This window comes from Brachyistius frenatus, unplaced genomic scaffold (assembly GCF_029030835.1).
Source record: "Brachyistius frenatus isolate BFR_SWC_R1_liver_20210118 unplaced genomic scaffold, ASM2903083v1 Contig_30, whole genome shotgun sequence".
NCBI classification, from domain to species: Eukaryota; Metazoa; Chordata; class Actinopteri; family Embiotocidae; genus Brachyistius; species Brachyistius frenatus.
Window position 1 is genome coordinate 1,337,167 of NW_027210629.1, and position 17,816 is coordinate 1,354,982.

A 17,816-nucleotide genomic window follows, 5' to 3' on the forward strand; every position below is an offset into this window, starting at 1 on the left:
TTTCTGTTCTGTATTAAGTGATTTATATTTTTTATCTAAAATGTCAGACAATGACAAAGTCCAACATTTTTTTCTAAAGCTTAAGGAGGTGTCTGCTCAATTGTATTTTTTTGTTTGTTTGTTTGTCCCAAAAACACAAATATATTCAACTTATTCTTGAAAGAAGCAAATAAAAGCAATAACTATTTACATTTATGCATCTGGAGCAAGTAAAGGATTAGCATTTTATCTTCAAAAGTTGCGCATGTCAATTGTTTATTAAACTTCTTCAACAGTTTTCTGTCGATCGACCAACTGATTAATCGCCGATAGAAACCTTCATCTTGTTTACACACCTGGTAGGTCTAACAATTTAATTCGTGTCCATTAGGTACCTACCCTGTGGATATGTTGACGTCATACTTGTAACGTTATTTGGTTCAGGGCGGTTTAAGAAATGTAGCCTACAATTATACGTGCAATTTTTTTTTTTTTTTAAGCTGAATGAGTTTTTGCGTGCGGAATGAATGCGATACATAAGTTTCCGGTTTCCTCTCCTGGCTTCTTGTGATTGGTTTGTCCCCTAGTGATGAGTACACGAGCGAAGCTGCGATTGGTCAACCGCTGAAAACCAGGTAGTGGAAACAGAAGTGCGGGCTTGCAGAATAGTGTCCTTGCACTCATAGGTAAGTGAAGAATTGAATGGGTTTGCACAAGAGTAAACGAGTTGTAGCTGAACGGTTAATTTATATCGACAAATCTACGTCTGACGCATTGTTGGTGAATGTGAACGCTCAAGTGTGATCCGTATTAGTGGAAACAAAAAAAAAAATGTCAGCAACGCGTGCTCGGTTCGCGCATGTACTTTTCCCCGTTCCGTTTTTCAATGAAACGTAATTACGTGATCTAACCGGCCCACTGACTGACGTATACAGCTCTTTCCAAAATGACCACAAAAGAACTGAACTTGTGTTTTTTTTTTGTTTTGTTTTTTTTATAGCAAATCATGTTAGTCATCAGAGAAATACCGGCGTAAATACATTTCATTCAGAAGGCCACTCGAGTTGTGCGTCACTGGCATCATTAACACACAGCTATTGGGCACTTGAGAGAAACGGATCGATATAATGGTGTCCTTTTGGTTTAAATGGTGGGGTTTGCTTAGAGGTGCTCCTGTCTGCAGGGCTGTTGTGTTTGTGTGCTGTTCTAATCAGGAAACCCCAACTTAAGGTCACTCTGTAAGGAGTTTGGTATCCGTCACAAATCTAGGAATGGTTTATTCCAAAGCTTCATCACTGCGCAAAATTCATGTATATGACGGTTACTTTGTAAGCTCTTGCAGGTTTTTAGTTTTACTTCTCTGCCTTCTTGATTATGTATTTTCATTCATTGTGAACTGCATTACAAAGCAGGGGGATCATTTTTAAAATGGTACTTTCCTAGATTTATGTACGATATTGATGTTTCGATATGAAATGGGCACAGGCATTTCTGTCATCCTGCACCCACCCATGTGTGATCATAGAAGCCGGTCCTGTAGTCCCTACGTTTTTGACAAGAACTTGTCTCCTCTACTCTATTTTGCAAACATCAACAATTGCCAGAGGATATCATTATTTTGACTGTTTGCATAATGTATTCGTTTGTCCATGTGTCTTGCTTCAGTTGCGTTTTTGCCCGATACAGTATCCATCATGGAAAAAGCTCTGTTTCCCCGAGAGTCTGGCCAGTTCATAGCGGAGCGGAGTCAGGATGTGTTTGTGGATGACGAAGGAGTGCAGAAGGTGGCAGAAATGCTCTACGGTCTCCAACACAGCGACGATCTGACTGCCAGTGGCTGGAAGAAGGCAAACCCATTGGCCCCAGCACCCACCACTGACCAGGGGAGTTTCACAGCACCCAATTAGTGGACCACACACTACATAAAAGTTATTGTTCAATGGGAAATGGTCAGTAGTAGGATGACAAGTGATAATTCGAGGGGCTGACTCCTGGACAGCAGCCACAAATGTCCTCGAAGGATGTATCATGTCACCCGTTATTAATATTCGCAAGATCACAGAGAAACATTTTAGATGATTTGAAATGTGGCTTCTTCTTTTTTTGTGTGTGTAGACAGTATTTCTAAATTAGAAAACATTTGCAGAGCTGAGTAATTGTCCCATATTAACTCTCAAAAAAGAGATTATTGTTATTTATCAAGCACACACATCAGTTATTTGATAGTTGCAGCTTATCAAATGTGTAAAAATGTATGCTGTTTTGTGTCATTAAAAACAGAAAAAGGTTGGGTTTTAGACTGTTTGGCAGACAAAAACAAGACATTTGATGAGGTTATCTATGGCTCTATGGAATAATGAGCATTTTTCACTCTTTAATGACATTCAAATGATTAATCAGAAAATGATCTGCACATTGGTTAGTAATGAAGAAAACCATTAAAATTGTTATTTTGTACTGTATTTGTAAAACATTGGTCATTGCCCCCTAATTTTTCAAAATAAAATTAGAGAAACTCTCAGCACTTGTTCATCTTTGTTGACTCCTACACTAATAAGTGAAAATTGTTTACGAAAGTTTATAGAGCACAACAATAGGAACAAATGTCAATCCTAGAAATCTGTTATCATTGGCCTCACCATGTTTACGCAGACATCGGCCAAGTAAAAATTGGACAGGTGTATACATAGGTGTCTGTTTCTGGTGGCACACTGTGAAATTTAGCCAAACATAACGTCAACTTCAAGGTGGAATTTTTTTTTTGTTAAACAGCTTTATCTTTAAGCCATTGTGTATTATTAAAATTTACGTTTCCAGCCTTTTTACATTATCTTCTAATCATGTCTGTATTTTACCACTGCAGGCATTAAATTGGGTGTTTGTGATAGACACCATGAACTTCTCCTTTTGGCCAGAGAAAGAAAATCAACAGTGTGAAGTGACCTATAAAGGGACCACATACACAGGTTACATGACGCTGTGTGCTGCCATCACCAGGGCCATGGAACAAGGTGAGAGCATGTACGGTATATCACTGAATAGATCACGTGTGGACACCGAGATTTTGTTTTTTGCTGTATTAAACAGGCTTTAGAACACTATTTGAAATGGGTTCCAAATAACACAGTTTTACACACCTGACTTCCTTTCTCAGGTGTAAAATTGTCTGATGCATCACAGCTGTTATTTAAATAACTCTTAAATGTTAACTGGCATCTTTTTATAAATAGATTTATCCTTTTTGTTGGCTCGGTCTCTGGAGAAATAACAACACGTGATGTGAAAAGATGTCTCTTTTTCTTCCTCCATTCTGTGTTGTTTTATCATTGCCACTTATTGTGTATGTGCCCTTTACTTGAACTTGGACTGCTGGGAAATTGCTTGTTGCTCTGCATGCATCTGTGCATCATTTATAATTAGCACGAATGACTCCGGATATGAATCAATTATGTCTCATGGAACAGTGCTCTCAATGTGTGGTCGCTGTGGCCTTTATAATTACAAAAGATTCTCTCAGAAATGCTCAGGTAGCTTTGCTCCAGAGCATGAATCTCAAGGGTTGACAGCGTGAGATCAGAGCAAATTATGTCGTTTCTAGCCTCTTGCAAGAAATGGCTACTGTGGAGTTATATTCTTGCTATTACAGCACATTATAACTTCATAAGTTAGTAGCTTTGAGAGTCCTCTTTCTCTCCAAAGGTTTCTGTCTAAAGATAACTCCTTCAAGCTGCTTCTCTTCTCCACACTCCACAGGTATACCCATTACTGATCCAAAGTACTTTTCTCAGATAAGTGTGGAGGAGCTGGGGCAGGTTCTTCGATCAGACAATGAGACACCCATGCCGATGCTTCAGGAGCGCCACCAGGTTTTGACATTATAATGATATGCAACAGTGATGGTACAGAGAAAATAATGATTCACTTAATCTACATGTCACTTTCAGTAATTATATTTTACTATAACAATTTGACACCTTCAGTGCAGTGATGGAAAAGATGTCTCAAGATTGTGCTTTGCATTTCAACTTTCTGTTTAAAACTATACAAAAGTATCTGACACTTGACTTAAGGCAGCTTTCTCTGCAGTTATGTAGCACAAAACAAAAGCAGAGCTGTTCAATGTAAAGACAAAGAGATGTTTTGAGGAAAACATCAGGAAATCATCGCATCTCTCTTGTTAATAGACTCAAGCAAAGATGGGCCAATGACAGCCAACACGTTGTTAAATCCTGCGCAGTACATACTAATGTCCTACGTCCTGTCATATTTATATACAATATGGCAGCTGTGTGTATGTGTATCCTTGAGTCCTTCACTTGAGATTGTTTTACATTTATTTATTTTATTTTATTATGTTGCATATCTGAACATCTTTCGACATATTTTTACATATTAAGAAAGAAAACTGATAGTATAGATTAAGTAATTATTAATCTGCTGTTTTCCTTTTATTAGTGGAATTTGAAAGTAATGCAGCTCTGTGCCTCCGACTCATCTTTGTTGTTAAATTTCTACCCATCACATACCAAATTTTTCCAACAAGGTGCTGACCGAAGGCGGCCGTGTGCTGCTGGAACATGGCGGAAGCTTCCGGAGTTTTATCAGCCAAGCCGGAAACGACGCCCGCAAGATGGTGGAGCTCATTGTGGAGAAGATCCCCTCTTACAGAGACGAAGCTACATATGAGGTTAGAGTTTAGTACGCCCATTGGAAAATTTCAGAATAATTCATGTTTAGAAATTTGCAGAGAATTTTCTTAAAGACGTGTACTGCATTTGCCTTGATTGTAATTGTTATGGTTTTCAAAAATGACCAGCTGCTAAATTGCTGCAGGCAAGACATGAAATGTCTTACGGAGTCTAAGCCAATTTTTGCTCCAGTTCATTGTCTGCTCTCAAATTCATTTTCTGCACCATGACCGTATTGTGTAGTCTCTTTGGATGTATAGTCTAATAAAAAATACACAAAATGTATGAAACGTCATGAGAGCACGTAGGAAGTGTGTGATCAAAGATAAATGTATGTATTTGGGGAACTTAAGATAAGCTGTGATGAGAGTTCCACCTCCTGGCCGATGATAGTGTGGCAACTTTCAAGCAGTAAAGGAGCAAATTATACTGTTTGCGCATACATTGTTACAATGATATTATCTTTGTATATGGACATCTGTCAAGTAGTAAACAGTAATGACTCAAAAAAAACTAAACAGATAATCGTGTGCTGTTGCCCCCCTGTTTGTTTCAGGGGAAAAGAATCTCATTCTACAAGCGAGCTCAAATCCTGGTGGCAGATTTCTGGGGCATCATGGAGGCCAGAGGACAGGGAGACATCCTTAACATGGACCAACTCACCATGTTTGCTGACTACAGGGTCCCTCAAGCAATTGTCTACTTAGGAGCACTACGATACTCTGACTTACTGATGGAGGCGCTGAAGAACGGTGAGACAGGAGTGTGTGTGTGCATGTGTTTCTCTGGTCAGAGAAAACAAATCATTTAAAAATCATTATCCCTGTGTGTGTGTTATGTGTTTGTCTCTCATTTCTCTCAGGAGAGCTGCTGTGTTCAGGGGACAGGAGGGAAGTTGAGATCCGAGGTTGTTCGATTTGGTCTGTGGAGCTGATCAAAGAACGTCTTTGCAAACTGGTGAAGGAGCGAGACGGACAAACTTGCAGTGTCAACTCAGCAATCATCGACTTTTACCTGTGGCCTTACGCCAAGCAGCATCACAAAGATATGGCCCACATTCCCATACACCACACGCGTTGTATTTACTACTGACGAGCTGGCTGGTAGCCGTACGTAGAGTATGCTGCACGTCTCTGTGTGCAGCCTTGGCACCGGTGCCTTTCTCTGGGATAAGGCCAGACATGTCTCTGTGCCAGATGTATATACAAACAGGCTTCTCTCTAGCTGTAATGGAAATAGGTGTGAAGCTCTCATTCAGCTTGTTTGCCTATGTAGGTATAACACTGTTGCCCATTTGCAGTCAATTCAAATGTTTACTGTTATGGAACATTTTCTAACAAACCTCTTACTGTAGCGTAGAGAAAGTGATTGTTTAATGCTGTGCTACATTCACTAAACTATGTGAACTGATGGCAATTATTAAAACAGCAGCAAAAATAAAATATTTTTGTTAGATACGGTACCTTTCTTTGTTTTTTTTAATCAAGTGTTGCAATGGATTAATAGGAGAACCATGTTTCCACATCATCTACTGCAGAGCTTAAAGTAGGATATCTCCAAAACAGCTTCTTCAAACATCATCTAATTTTTCAAGAGATTTATAAAGCAATACATTTTAAAATAATTATGAAATAATTAAAAAACAATGTTTTGAAACATCAGCATGAATGAATGATCGCAAAGATTGTTCAGAATGAAATCAGTATCTGTGCTGGTTAAAAACAGCTACTGTCACATTATTTTAAAGTGTTGTAATGTTTTTTTCTCAAGTTGTTGTGTGTGGCCTACTGTGTAATTAGAAGAACAGTCTATAGGTCAAATTTTGTGGAGGCATTGATCTTTCCCCTCCTAAGGAAGAGGATGAAGTAAAGGCAGGAGAAGAGGTGACAGTCTGCAATAAATATATCACAAATATCATTTCTATTTGGAGATTTAGTGTTGAATATTTAGAAATATAGTAGAAGAGGTGTCTTTTAAGAAAGAGCAATGAGAGATTTTAAATGGATACTAGATATTTCTGTGTAGATAAAGAAATATTTCAGTAAATTTGGAAAAGAAACAAAGATGACTATCAAGTAGATCAATATAGTTTAAAATAAATAGATCATCATAAATCAATCATATCATCAATTAAAATATTAGTAAACACATCAAATTAAAATAATAAATCAATATAGAATTTTGATAATTTCATCAACATCACTTTTAAATAGGCCTAATTCAATTATCTATCTGTATGTTTTATTCATTCTGGTCGGGAATGTATCTCCGGTATGATTAGTTTTGTTTGTAGCCAATATACTGGAGACTGAATATAAAAACATCTGAAAATGCACAGGTAGATGCAGCGTCAGGCTCGGAAGATGGCGCTGCTGTGTTCACGGCGCCTCTCTGTCCGCCCTCCGTAAAGGCTCTTGAACGTCTCTTCCTGTTTTCCTCGACCGCAGCGGCACCGCGGCGGCGGTTTCCCGGGCAACCGAGAAGCGACAACAACCGAGATGGTACGAAGTTAACAACAACACGACAACAGGAGGGGGAAAACAAACAAACACTCGGAAGGTTTGTTTTCATTCCTTTTTGTTCATTGACTTGTCTTGATTTAGCATTAGATCAGCGAAGAGCTCAGGGAAAAAGAAAAAAAAAGAAGAGTTTCAACATTACTAAGCTGTGAGATGCCGGGAACAAAGTGAAACTCCATGTCTACAATTGCATCCGTCATGAACGAGGTGTGTGTCCGGGTGGCGGTCCGTATCCGTCCCCTGCTCCCCAAGGAAGTCCTGCACCACCACCAGGTGTGCGTGCGGGTGGTGCCAGACTCGGCACAGGTGATGCTCGGCTCGGACCGACTCTTCTGTTTTGACCACGCTTTTGGACCGACGGCCACTCAGGATGAGGTGTACGAGTCCTGCGTCCAGCCCCTGGTGGAGTCTCTGCTCGACGGCTACAATGCAACTGTCTTTTGTTACGGACAAACAGGGTCAGGCAAGACATACACACTCGGAGGGGGAAACCAAGGTAAGGGTGGGTTTAAAGATGCAACAGGGTGGGGGGCTGCAGTTTTGACTCGGGGCAATCTATGGAGTTTAGGGGAGTGTGTGTGTGTGTGTGTGTGTGTGTGTGTGTGTGTGTGTGTGTGTGTGTGTGTGTGTGTGTGTGTGAGAGAGAGAGAGAGATAGAGATAGTGTGAGAGCAGGGGCGGGGTGGGGGGGCGTATTATTTAAGCTTTATGCTTGAGGTGAGAAAAACTCAAAGGTAACCTTTGTAGAATTACACATTTTATTGAAAATTTCAAGCTGACACCCAAATAGGGTGGAGAAAAAAACGACAACATGTAAATGGCATTTATTTTTCAGATTGCTGTTTTTATTCCTGTAGATGATTAAATCATTTTCCTGAACAGTAACTTTCTGTTACCCCATTGTTATACTTCAAACACGTCCCAGGAATTTTGACAGTAAATATTGTGTCTAATGTTTCTCTCTCTTATCCTCATAAATATATGTTTTACTACCAAAAACCCTCTCTCAGATGAAGAGGGAGGGATTTTTGACTGTGTGGCACACGATGTGTTCTTGATGCTGGGGGAGAAGAGGAAGAGCACTGATGGTGTGGAGGTCACAGTGCGGGTGTCATATATGGAGCTGTACCGGGAGGAACTACGGGACCTGCTGGACCTGCACACCGTTCAGAAAGAGCTCCATATCAGAGAGGATGAGAGGGGAAACACAGGTAATGAAGACTTTTAGACTGACAAGCAGATGTTACAATATGTATTTTTACTTTTAGAAGTCAAATGATGGGAAGAGCTTTTAGAATTACCTAAAAAAAATAAAAAATCCTGTGTGGATTTTGTCCTTATATCCACTCCCTAAATATTCCTACTTAAGGACAAACCTACATGCAGTGCATACATTTGGGAGACTTGCAAGAGAAAGCTTGAATTAATACAGCAGAGTCCAACATACAGTACAATGGCTCCTAGCATGAAGTTTCAAACATGCTGTATGCACACTTCCCAGCGTTCATCTCAGCAGGTAGTTAGAGATTTATTTATTCCAAGCTCACGAGATAATCGTGGTAAAATCATTCGTGCTGCAAAATACATGATATTTTGATACTCACAGGCTGTGTTTTACGTCCCATGTTTAGTAAACTGTTTTTAATGGTTTTCAATTGGTTGCAGCCCCATTTAATGAATGAGAGACATGAATTTAGAGAGGATGAAGAAGTTATAGAAGTGTTCAAATTAGATTAGACCCTACATGTATATGTGATATACCCAATGTGGAATGTAACATTCCAGATTATTTGAGTAAAAAGGATCCTTGTGTGTGTTTTAAGTGGTGGTGGGAGCCAAAGAGGTGGTCGTCACCTCAGCAGAGGAGCTGCTCAGCGTTCTAGAGATGGGAAATGCCCTGCGCCACACCGGCACCACAGGAATGAACGAGCACTCCAGTCGCTCTCATGCCATTCTCACCCTTCAAGTCATCACATGTTGCCACAACAACTCCTCTTTAAAGTCGGTCCGCTCCTCCAAACTCTGTCTGGTTGACCTAGCAGGCTCCGAACGTGCTGGAAAAACTGTGACACAACTCAAAGAGTCTGCTCAGATCAACACAGGACTGCTTGCACTGGGCAATGTTATCCGGGCCCTCTCTGACCATGGTCGAAATCGCCGTGGCAACAGCTGCAGCAGTACACACATACCATACCGTGATGCCAAAATCACCCGTCTCCTTCGTGATTCACTGGGAGGTACCACCCATACGCTGATGGTTGCATGCGTAAGCCCCTCCCACCACTACGTTGCTGAGACTCTGAGCGTCCTGCAGTTTGCGTCCAAGGCTCGTCACGTTCGCAACCGTCCAGGAGCAACATCTACTCAAACAGAGGTTAAATCATGCTCTACAACCTGGCACCCCGGTGAGGCTCGGCTAGGGGAGCTGGAGTACGAAGTACAGACTCTGAGAGAGCTACTGAAAGAGACGGAGATGGAAAGGGGAAAGACAGGGAGAGGAAGTAGAGAGGGGGACAGCGTCAAACAGCCCTGTCAGACCGGGGGATCTGAACACGATAAGGTGAACCAAGAGGAACTGTCACAGTACCGGCTCTATATATATATATATATATATATATATATATATATATATATATATATATATATATATATATATATATATATATATATATATATATATATATATATATATATATATATATATATATATATATTGGCACAGGAAGCTGCAACTCTGCTTGCAGACATCTCGGGCCCCTCTCCAAGTCATTCTTTCAGGCAACGACTGCAAGATTGGCAGGAGAGACTGACAGTTGTCAATCATTCACATCAAACTGATCATATGGATCTTTCAGAGAGGGATGGAGACCAACTTGACTGTGTTACCATTTTAAAACTCAGAGAAGAGTTGAACAAATGCCAGGTAATATCCCTTGTGATATCCTCAGTTGTTATCCCCTGAGAGCATGTGAACATAAACTATGCTGTAGATGCACTAGATCAGAGGAGTTACATTGGCAAAAAGGATTAGCGAGTCTTCTTTTCTTTTTCCCATCTTTCCTTAGGAAGCTCTCCATATAGAAGAGCAGCTGTTGGAGCAGAAAAATGCAGAACTGAGACAGGTAAAAAAAGAAGCTGAGAAACTTCTGCAAGAGAGAAAAACCCACCTCCTAGCGTCAGCTGAAGAAAAGGAGCGTACTCGTATACAGGTAGGAGAAGGACAGAATGGCATCCCTGCCGGGGTTTTCTTCATTGTTCACATTCATGTACATTTGTGTGTAAATTGCTTAGGCAGAGCAACTGGTGAACCAGCAGATTCTGATTGATCGCCTTCGCAGCGACCTCATGACCTTTCGGGGCACAAGCTCAGGGGCAACAGTAGAAGCAGGGGCGTCTGGGTACTCGGACAGGAGACCTCACAGTGTTCCTTTGATCAGACACAGCTGTGTGGGCAGGCCTCCCAGGAAGGTAGGTAGCTTCACAATTTCCTATTTAACTGATCCACGCTGTGACTTATTTCCATGTTGTTGATACCGTTGTCATGGCAACAGTAGCTGCTTGAAACGGCCAGAAAAATAAAATAAGGTTTTTATACATATTGTAGGATTTCTAATTTCATTTCTAATGTCCACTGCGAGCACCTTTTTACAAAACAGTCAACAATGCAAGTATACACGCGTGTAAATTATCTATCAAACTGTAAGGTGTAGTGTAGATGTGGCGTGACTGCAGGTATGCATGGATGGTAGTGTGTTCATCAGCCGAATCAACTGACCCATCATACACTGTTCTGCGTGTGTCTAATTGTTTGTGTGTTTGTCTCTTACACCCTCAGTTTTGCTTGTAACTTAGATTGTCTTAATTACTAAATAGTTTTGCTACATTTATGTGCATTCACATACTATTGTTCGTGGCTGTGCATATGTTTTGCCCAAATGCATGTGTTTGTAGATCCACTCCAGCCCACCAGCCTATTCACTGGAGAGGGTGATGGCAGCTTTTAAGATGCGAGGTCATCTCCTGCTGGCTGAGCTTGAGGAAAAGGATGAAGTGTTCTGTCCATTCATAAAACAGCAGGCAGAGAGGAAAGACAGGGATGAAGAGAAGGATGATGGAACAGGATTTAGGTGAGAGCCTATATAATAAAAGGCTACTGGTTCTTTTTTTTTGTCCAAACATCAAATAATTTGCTACAGCAAGCACAGTTTCAACCAATAGCCTGTGAATCATTTATGCAACAAATACTGACCAAAAAGCAGTTATATCTTTCAAAATAGTCACTAACTCGTCAAAAGTTCCCTGCAGATGTGGTTGGTAAGCAAAGATACCAGTCTCTATTATACAATGATCATTGTTAGGAGTTTCTCTCTTCTAATACAACCCATGTCCAAGAGTACAGTAGGTTTGCTACAGTACACGCCACAGAAATACACAAGTTTCACACATCAAGAATCTTTTGTCCAGAAGATATTTGTTTTAATCACAGCAGCAAGTTAATTTGAAATGACCTGCCTAATCAAATATTGTGATGTTACTTAAGGCGTTCTTTAAATCGAACGTGGACCAGCCGGCAGAAGAAATCAGCTCTGAAAGAGAAAAACACAGGCGTACATCAACCTCAACGAGCCACAGGTATACTCTACATGCACTTACTCTGGTATTCTTTCATTTCCCTGTCCTTCTGTATTGGTTATAGCTTGCTTTCCTGCTTCAAATCTTTTCTGTGATATTTAATATCCAGGGGCTCTTTCCTTCTTCGCAGGCAACGAGAAAAACCAGCTCAAGCGAAGCCATTTGAGAAAGGCCAGAATAAGAGCCAGTGTTACTGAGAGAAGGATCCAAGATCTATCAGTCAACATGCACATGAAGGAGCAGCTCATCAAAGATCTTAACAAAACTGGTGTGTTTATGTAATTGCATACCATGTATTTCTGTGTGCAGTGAGTCAGAACAATGGAAAATGGTGGATTTGTTTGAGTATCAGATCAAGTGCGAGGAGTTTTGTGTGAGTTAGGGTTGGTAGAAACGTTCCTGCAGTACTGATACAAGATTCCTGTGATGACATACTAAAAGTACATTCTCATGACCAGGCTATAGTGATAATCTCATAATCAAATACATTATTATTTGTTTTACAAATTATTAAATAATATTTATTGTCTGCAATAGTGACTAGTTAATATATATGTATGCAAAGTCTAAAAAAGTCAAAGGTTTTCACATTTGGAAATAACAATGCTGTTGCAGCAAGAGCCCTTATCACTCCAAGGTCTCATGAAGAAGCAAACAGGTTGAACATACAGATTGGAAGTCACTGTTTCCAATGGGCAGCCTTATTCTTATATACCTTAAAATATTTTAAAACTCCTGGAAACTATTGTACAAAATCAGTGAATGATAACCTGATGGTTGATCATGTATTTCTGTGTTATTTTTTAACGTTGTGCTCTCGCCTGACAGACAGGGACTCTCAAGCAGTGGACAGGCATGACAGGCAGAGGGGTGATGGCAGGGAAGCCGACGTGTTGACGAGACTTTCCATGCAGAGCCAGCAGGTCCGAGCAGAGATGTACCACAGCCTGCGGCACATGAGACTGCAGAGAGCACAGCTTCAGAGCAGCCTCAGTCAGCTGAGAGACACCAGTGATGACAGAAATGAACTCCACCAAAATGGGGTAAACTGTGCAGATTTTTTTTTTTTTTAAATTGGCTTTGAGGAACATCAAACATGTTACACAATGGAGTGGAAAAGAGATGAACATGTTGAACTTCAGTTTAGTCTTGTGTTATTATCTCAGCTCTGTTGATCCAAACTTTTAACTTTGACTCAGTTGTTTTAATAATCATTTTGATTTGATTTTTTTTTTTGTATTTCCCACAGTCAGTTAAGTTTGTAAACCTTCTTGAGAAACATATTGTCTTCACAGTATGTCAAAAAAAAATGCTAAAAGTTACATTGATGGCTCTTACTGTAGGTTCTACTCTTTGTCAGTGATTTTAATGGCTATCTTTTTTTTCCAAATTGATATTTAACATTGGTTTTACTGAAATTTGAACATTTAATCTGGCTTTATCATTTAAAACTGTATAAAACCAGTTTGACTCTTACTTACCTAATCTAGGTTCTAATTAAACCTCGGTGGAAGTCACCATATCATCCACATAATATCTAACAGCTGACTCATCATGGGTATTTGCTTTCTGAGTAAACACAATTTATGTTTTTGTTTAAATTAGCAAATTGTTGGAGATACGACCATGTGCAAAGGTTTTCAGCTTGAAAAGTCAAAGGAAAAGGTAAGACACATTTGTTATGTACAGATGCGCTATAAATTATCTGTTTGTTTTGATTTTGTCTCCTCTCAAAAAGCCATTTTGACTGTATTTCTTTTGTATACAACTTAGCCTTTTTCTGTTACTATGTCAACCTTTGTTTTTTTCATTGTACTCATACCTTGTTAATTTTCCTCCCTCCTCCTTTGCTCTCACCCTCTTTGCTCCCTTTAATCCCTTGCCATTCTTTTCTCCTCCACTTCTTCACTGTAGCTGCGTGACAGTAGTTGGCTGGAGAAGGAGGAGGAACGGGCTCTTCAGAAGAGAGCAGAGCTGCAGGAGCTGGAGGAAGAGCTGAGGAGGAGAGAAGAGGTGCTCCTGCACAGGGAGGCCTGTGCGCAACAGAAAAACAAACTAGAGATCAAGATGCTCCGCTCCAGTCAGGTTAGACTGTGTTTTTATGACAATTTAATTGAAATATTGGGACTGTTTATTAACAATATTTATGGTTTAGGAGAACACATATCATATCATATCATCAAAGCTGGAATTGGGATTTTCTTTTTATTATTATTTTTTTTTTATCAATTACTTTTCAGGGCCTGAGTCAGGACCTGCTGCATGTGTCGATGCAGTTGGAATCTCTGGAGGAGCAGCTGCAGAGCAGCAGGAGTGTAAAAATGGTTGGAGGAGTTACCATAGAGGAACTTCAGAAAGAGAAAGACATGCTTCAAAAGAAAAGAGACACTCTCGATGCCCAGCTGAAGGACAACAGAGTGCTCACTGTGGAGGTCAGAAAGCAGGCAACTTTTTATGTATGATTTACATGATGTCGTTTTTGCACAGGTTTTGGTCAATTGTCCTTTTATTGGACCTGATTACATGAAGCTTTTATTGTTCATGAGTTAAGATTTCCTTTTGTGCACTTTGATTTATATGTGCTTTTTTGTAGGAGGAGCATTCCCTTCTCCAGCTTGAGGAAGCTATTGAAGCTCTGGATGCAGCTCTGGAGTATAAAAACCGTTCCATACAGGACAAAGAGACGAAGCTGTTTGTCACCGACTCATCACAAAGCAGTGAACCCTCCCAACTCTGTGATGTCACCAGGAAGCTGAAGGACCTCTCATCACCTGAGGCTTTGGAGCTGCTCCTCAAATATTTCAACAAGGTAAGAGAAAATGCATACGCACATATGGTTGTATGCACGGTTCACCTCTAAATATAAAACTGCGTACTGGGCATCCCTTCCATTCTTGTTCTTTACCGGTGCCTGCATGCTGTCTCTCTATCTTGACTCCCCTTCTGTTTCCCTTTCCTTTCCCAATAATTAATATTCACAAATAAATTCTGCGTTTGCCCGCTGTGTGGTGGCTGTGCTTTTCTAAAGACATGGTCATTCTATTGAAAAAAAATTATTTGACCATGGTCAAACAGAAACTGAATGCTGCCTTTCTCTCTTTCTGTTCCAGCTCAAGATTGGTGTTTTTCCATTTTGTCTTCCTCCCAGATTTGCCCTCCCTCCTTTCTTTTGGCAAAGGCCTTCTGAGAGTTAGAAGTGCAGCTGCACAATTTCTTTCAGTGCTTATTCTTTAGTTGTAATTCAATTGAAATTTATTTTCCCTGAAAGCTCCCAACTGCGTCCTTCAGCTGGCCAGATAATACATCTTAACAGTAAACTACATCACCTTCTCTCCAGGAAGTTAATTTGCACCATGTTATACTATGATACCACTATGACATGATTTACTTCTTCTCACCTCGTTTGCTCTATCCTTTTCTCTACAGGTGTGACATTAGATGTAATTGTGTTGTGTGTTTTTCCTTTTCTTCCACGTTTGTCATCCTCTCTAGGTTGTCTGTCTTCGAGAGGCGGAGTGCCATCTACGTTTGCGTTGTGAAGAGCTGGAGCTGCATGCTGAAGAGCAAGAGGTGGTGCTGAGGAAGATGGAGGCCACCATGCAGCGGCTTGCCCTGGATGCAGACCGCCGGCTCACCGAGCAACACAGAGATCACCAGAACAACATCCAGCTACTGCTTCAGAAACTTAAAGGTGAGGAATTTAGGTCAACCTGGAGAAATCTATTTCAGCGTTAACTATTTTGTCTGATTTTTAGAGCAGAAATTGTTTAATGAATGGTGCGCTTTCATTTTTTTTTTTTTTTTTTAATCTCCCCATGTTCTTTTGTATGTGTGTGTTTAGAAGGTGTTTCAGGAGAGGCACAGCAGGCTATACAAGACAGACTGCAGGATCTGGAGAAAGAGCTCTTTTTCTACAAAAGTTCCAGTAGGCAGCTCAAAAAGAAACTCAAGGAAATTCTCAGTGACCGTCTACACCCCGATGATCAGCCCTCACTTACACAGGAGCACAGGCAAATGCATGATATGCAGATATACGCAAGTGCAAGTGAACCCCAGACTAATACGGATGAGGTGCAGACAAGTACACATATTGCAAAAACATACACAAAAATACACGCTGAGCAAACAGACAAAAAGACACACAAGGATTCTCTCACCAACAGATATGCACACGCAACGCAGTGTCTGTCTTCATGTCCTGACCGCCAAGCATTCAAACAGACAAAAATGCCCGAATACAACAATATACCGACACAGTCCCAGAGGAGGAGTGTTAGAGGTCAGTCTGAGGGTAGTTTAGAGATGACACCAGTCCGTTTGTGTCGCAGAGAGCTGAGACAGATCCCTGCAGCTGACCTGCAGGTCTCTGGCTCTGCCACAGGGAGGCGACAGTCTGTTGTGGATTCCAGCACAGAGTCAATACTAGAAGACTCCATAGAAGTGTCCAGGAACACTATAAGATGATGTTGCATCATTTGCATAACTCTTCAGTGGCTTAAATAGATGATGTTCCTTATGTGTCACTTGGCAGGAGTAGTGTCTACAGCAGAATCCCGCTGGGTGCTAGTAAATAAAGGGAAATGTGTTGTAGATAACGAATCAAATAACTCACTGAATGTGAATGAAGCATTATTCCTCTCATCTTAAGTATTGTGTGGAAATGTTTGTGTATTACTTTTGGGAGAATACATAATTTAAGGACTCTGGGGCTATGACATCAGTGAGAAGTGCCCACAAGTGCATTCAATGGCATCACACAATAACATCACAACATACTTAATGTGAAGAATTAGTTAAGTAACTTGAACTTTTTTGTTCCCAGTTTTCTTTTTTTTAATTCCCCATTGTCCTTTGTACAACATGTCCAATCTACTATTGATGTGATACCGCAGAATAGTCAAGTTTATGAGCGGGGGAGAAGAAGATGGAATTTAATCTTTTCCAGTTGAATCTTTTGTCATGACACAATCCTGTTATTTGTCTGTTTTCTTTTGGGGGTCACTGATTCCTCAGATCCTGTTTATACTAAATGTTGGTGAGTTTTGCTGTTCTTTAAAATAAGTAGCACAAGAATGGACTCAAACAATTACATGTAGAGAGAAATTTCCAATAATTTGGATGTGTGATAATAGAATAGATTAAAACTCTCCATTTTATGGTGATAGATAAAAGTACAGCACTATTTATACAATCCATGTTTTATGGCCCAGAATTAATTTGGAATCTTAATTTTCAAGCTCTTAGAAATCTAGAATCCTAAAAAAAAAAAGACAAATCACAAGTTTTAACAGCTTTCTTTGCAATGCCATTAATAACTCTGACACAAATACATTGCATACATGACATACAACCATACGTATGTTTTGTGAAAATGGGGTATTTAATGCAAGTATCAGCACTTTTCTAATATTATTTCTGTAGTCATAATATAGTAGTTCATTTAACTGTCATGATCTGCAGCCACTAAACTGATTCTCCTTGTTACAGCAATATTAGTTTAAAATGTACAATAAATTTGGGAAAAATGTTCATACACCTGTTGTAATCAAACAGTTCCATGTCTATTTATTTTTCAGCACTGTTGAGCACTTAAATTGGCCAGTAGATACGTTGTTTTCTGCACTACAACAACAATATAAAACTCTGTTGTTTTTTATATGTATTGAGGTTTTGATACAAACTTTGTGAGCACTTTAAGTGTATTGTTTGTATATTGATGACTGGGATTAAACATCCTCATATCAATAGCTATCTTTAATTGTCTCTATTGTGTGGGCTTATTCCCATTCTTTTCATCTCCAACACACGGACATCATAGCCATGATTGTGGGGTGAGTCTACCATGAACCTCACCTATCCTGTGAAAAGTGTTTTCCTCTCTATTACAGGCTGTAAATTAGGTGAACAATAAGACAAAATTGCTTGAATCTGTCATACATTAATTTCCTTGAATTGGATAAAGCTGTAATTTAGGCTACTTAATACTTGCTTTCCTTTAC

At 40.0% G+C, this 17,816-nt stretch overlaps 2 protein-coding genes across 2 annotated transcripts; both read left to right on the forward strand.

Moving 5' to 3' along the window:
- Positions 1-15: 15 nt before the first annotated feature.
- Positions 16-6,129, forward strand: qng1 (Q-nucleotide N-glycosylase 1). Its single transcript, XM_069699460.1, has 6 exons — positions 16-1,874; positions 2,843-2,990; positions 3,733-3,845; positions 4,523-4,666; positions 5,224-5,419; positions 5,530-6,129. Exons 1-6 carry the CDS (start codon positions 1,629-1,631, stop codon positions 5,757-5,759), a joined length of 1,077 nt encoding a protein of 358 aa, XP_069555561.1. The 5' UTR covers positions 16-1,628; the 3' UTR covers positions 5,760-6,129.
- Positions 6,130-7,132: 1,003 nt separating this feature from the next.
- On the forward strand, positions 7,133-17,556 carry LOC138621417 (kinesin-like protein KIF27). The gene is made up of 16 exons (XM_069699461.1): positions 7,133-7,682; positions 8,196-8,396; positions 9,009-9,776; positions 9,897-10,108; positions 10,251-10,394; positions 10,477-10,653; positions 11,137-11,312; positions 11,726-11,817; positions 11,948-12,085; positions 12,646-12,860; positions 13,423-13,482; positions 13,732-13,902; positions 14,058-14,249; positions 14,411-14,626; positions 15,310-15,508; positions 15,659-17,556. The coding sequence occupies exons 1-16, from the start codon at positions 7,364-7,366 to the stop codon at positions 16,279-16,281; spliced, it is 3,903 nt and encodes a 1,300-aa protein (XP_069555562.1). The 5' UTR covers positions 7,133-7,363; the 3' UTR covers positions 16,282-17,556.
- Positions 17,557-17,816: the final 260 nt, after the last annotated feature.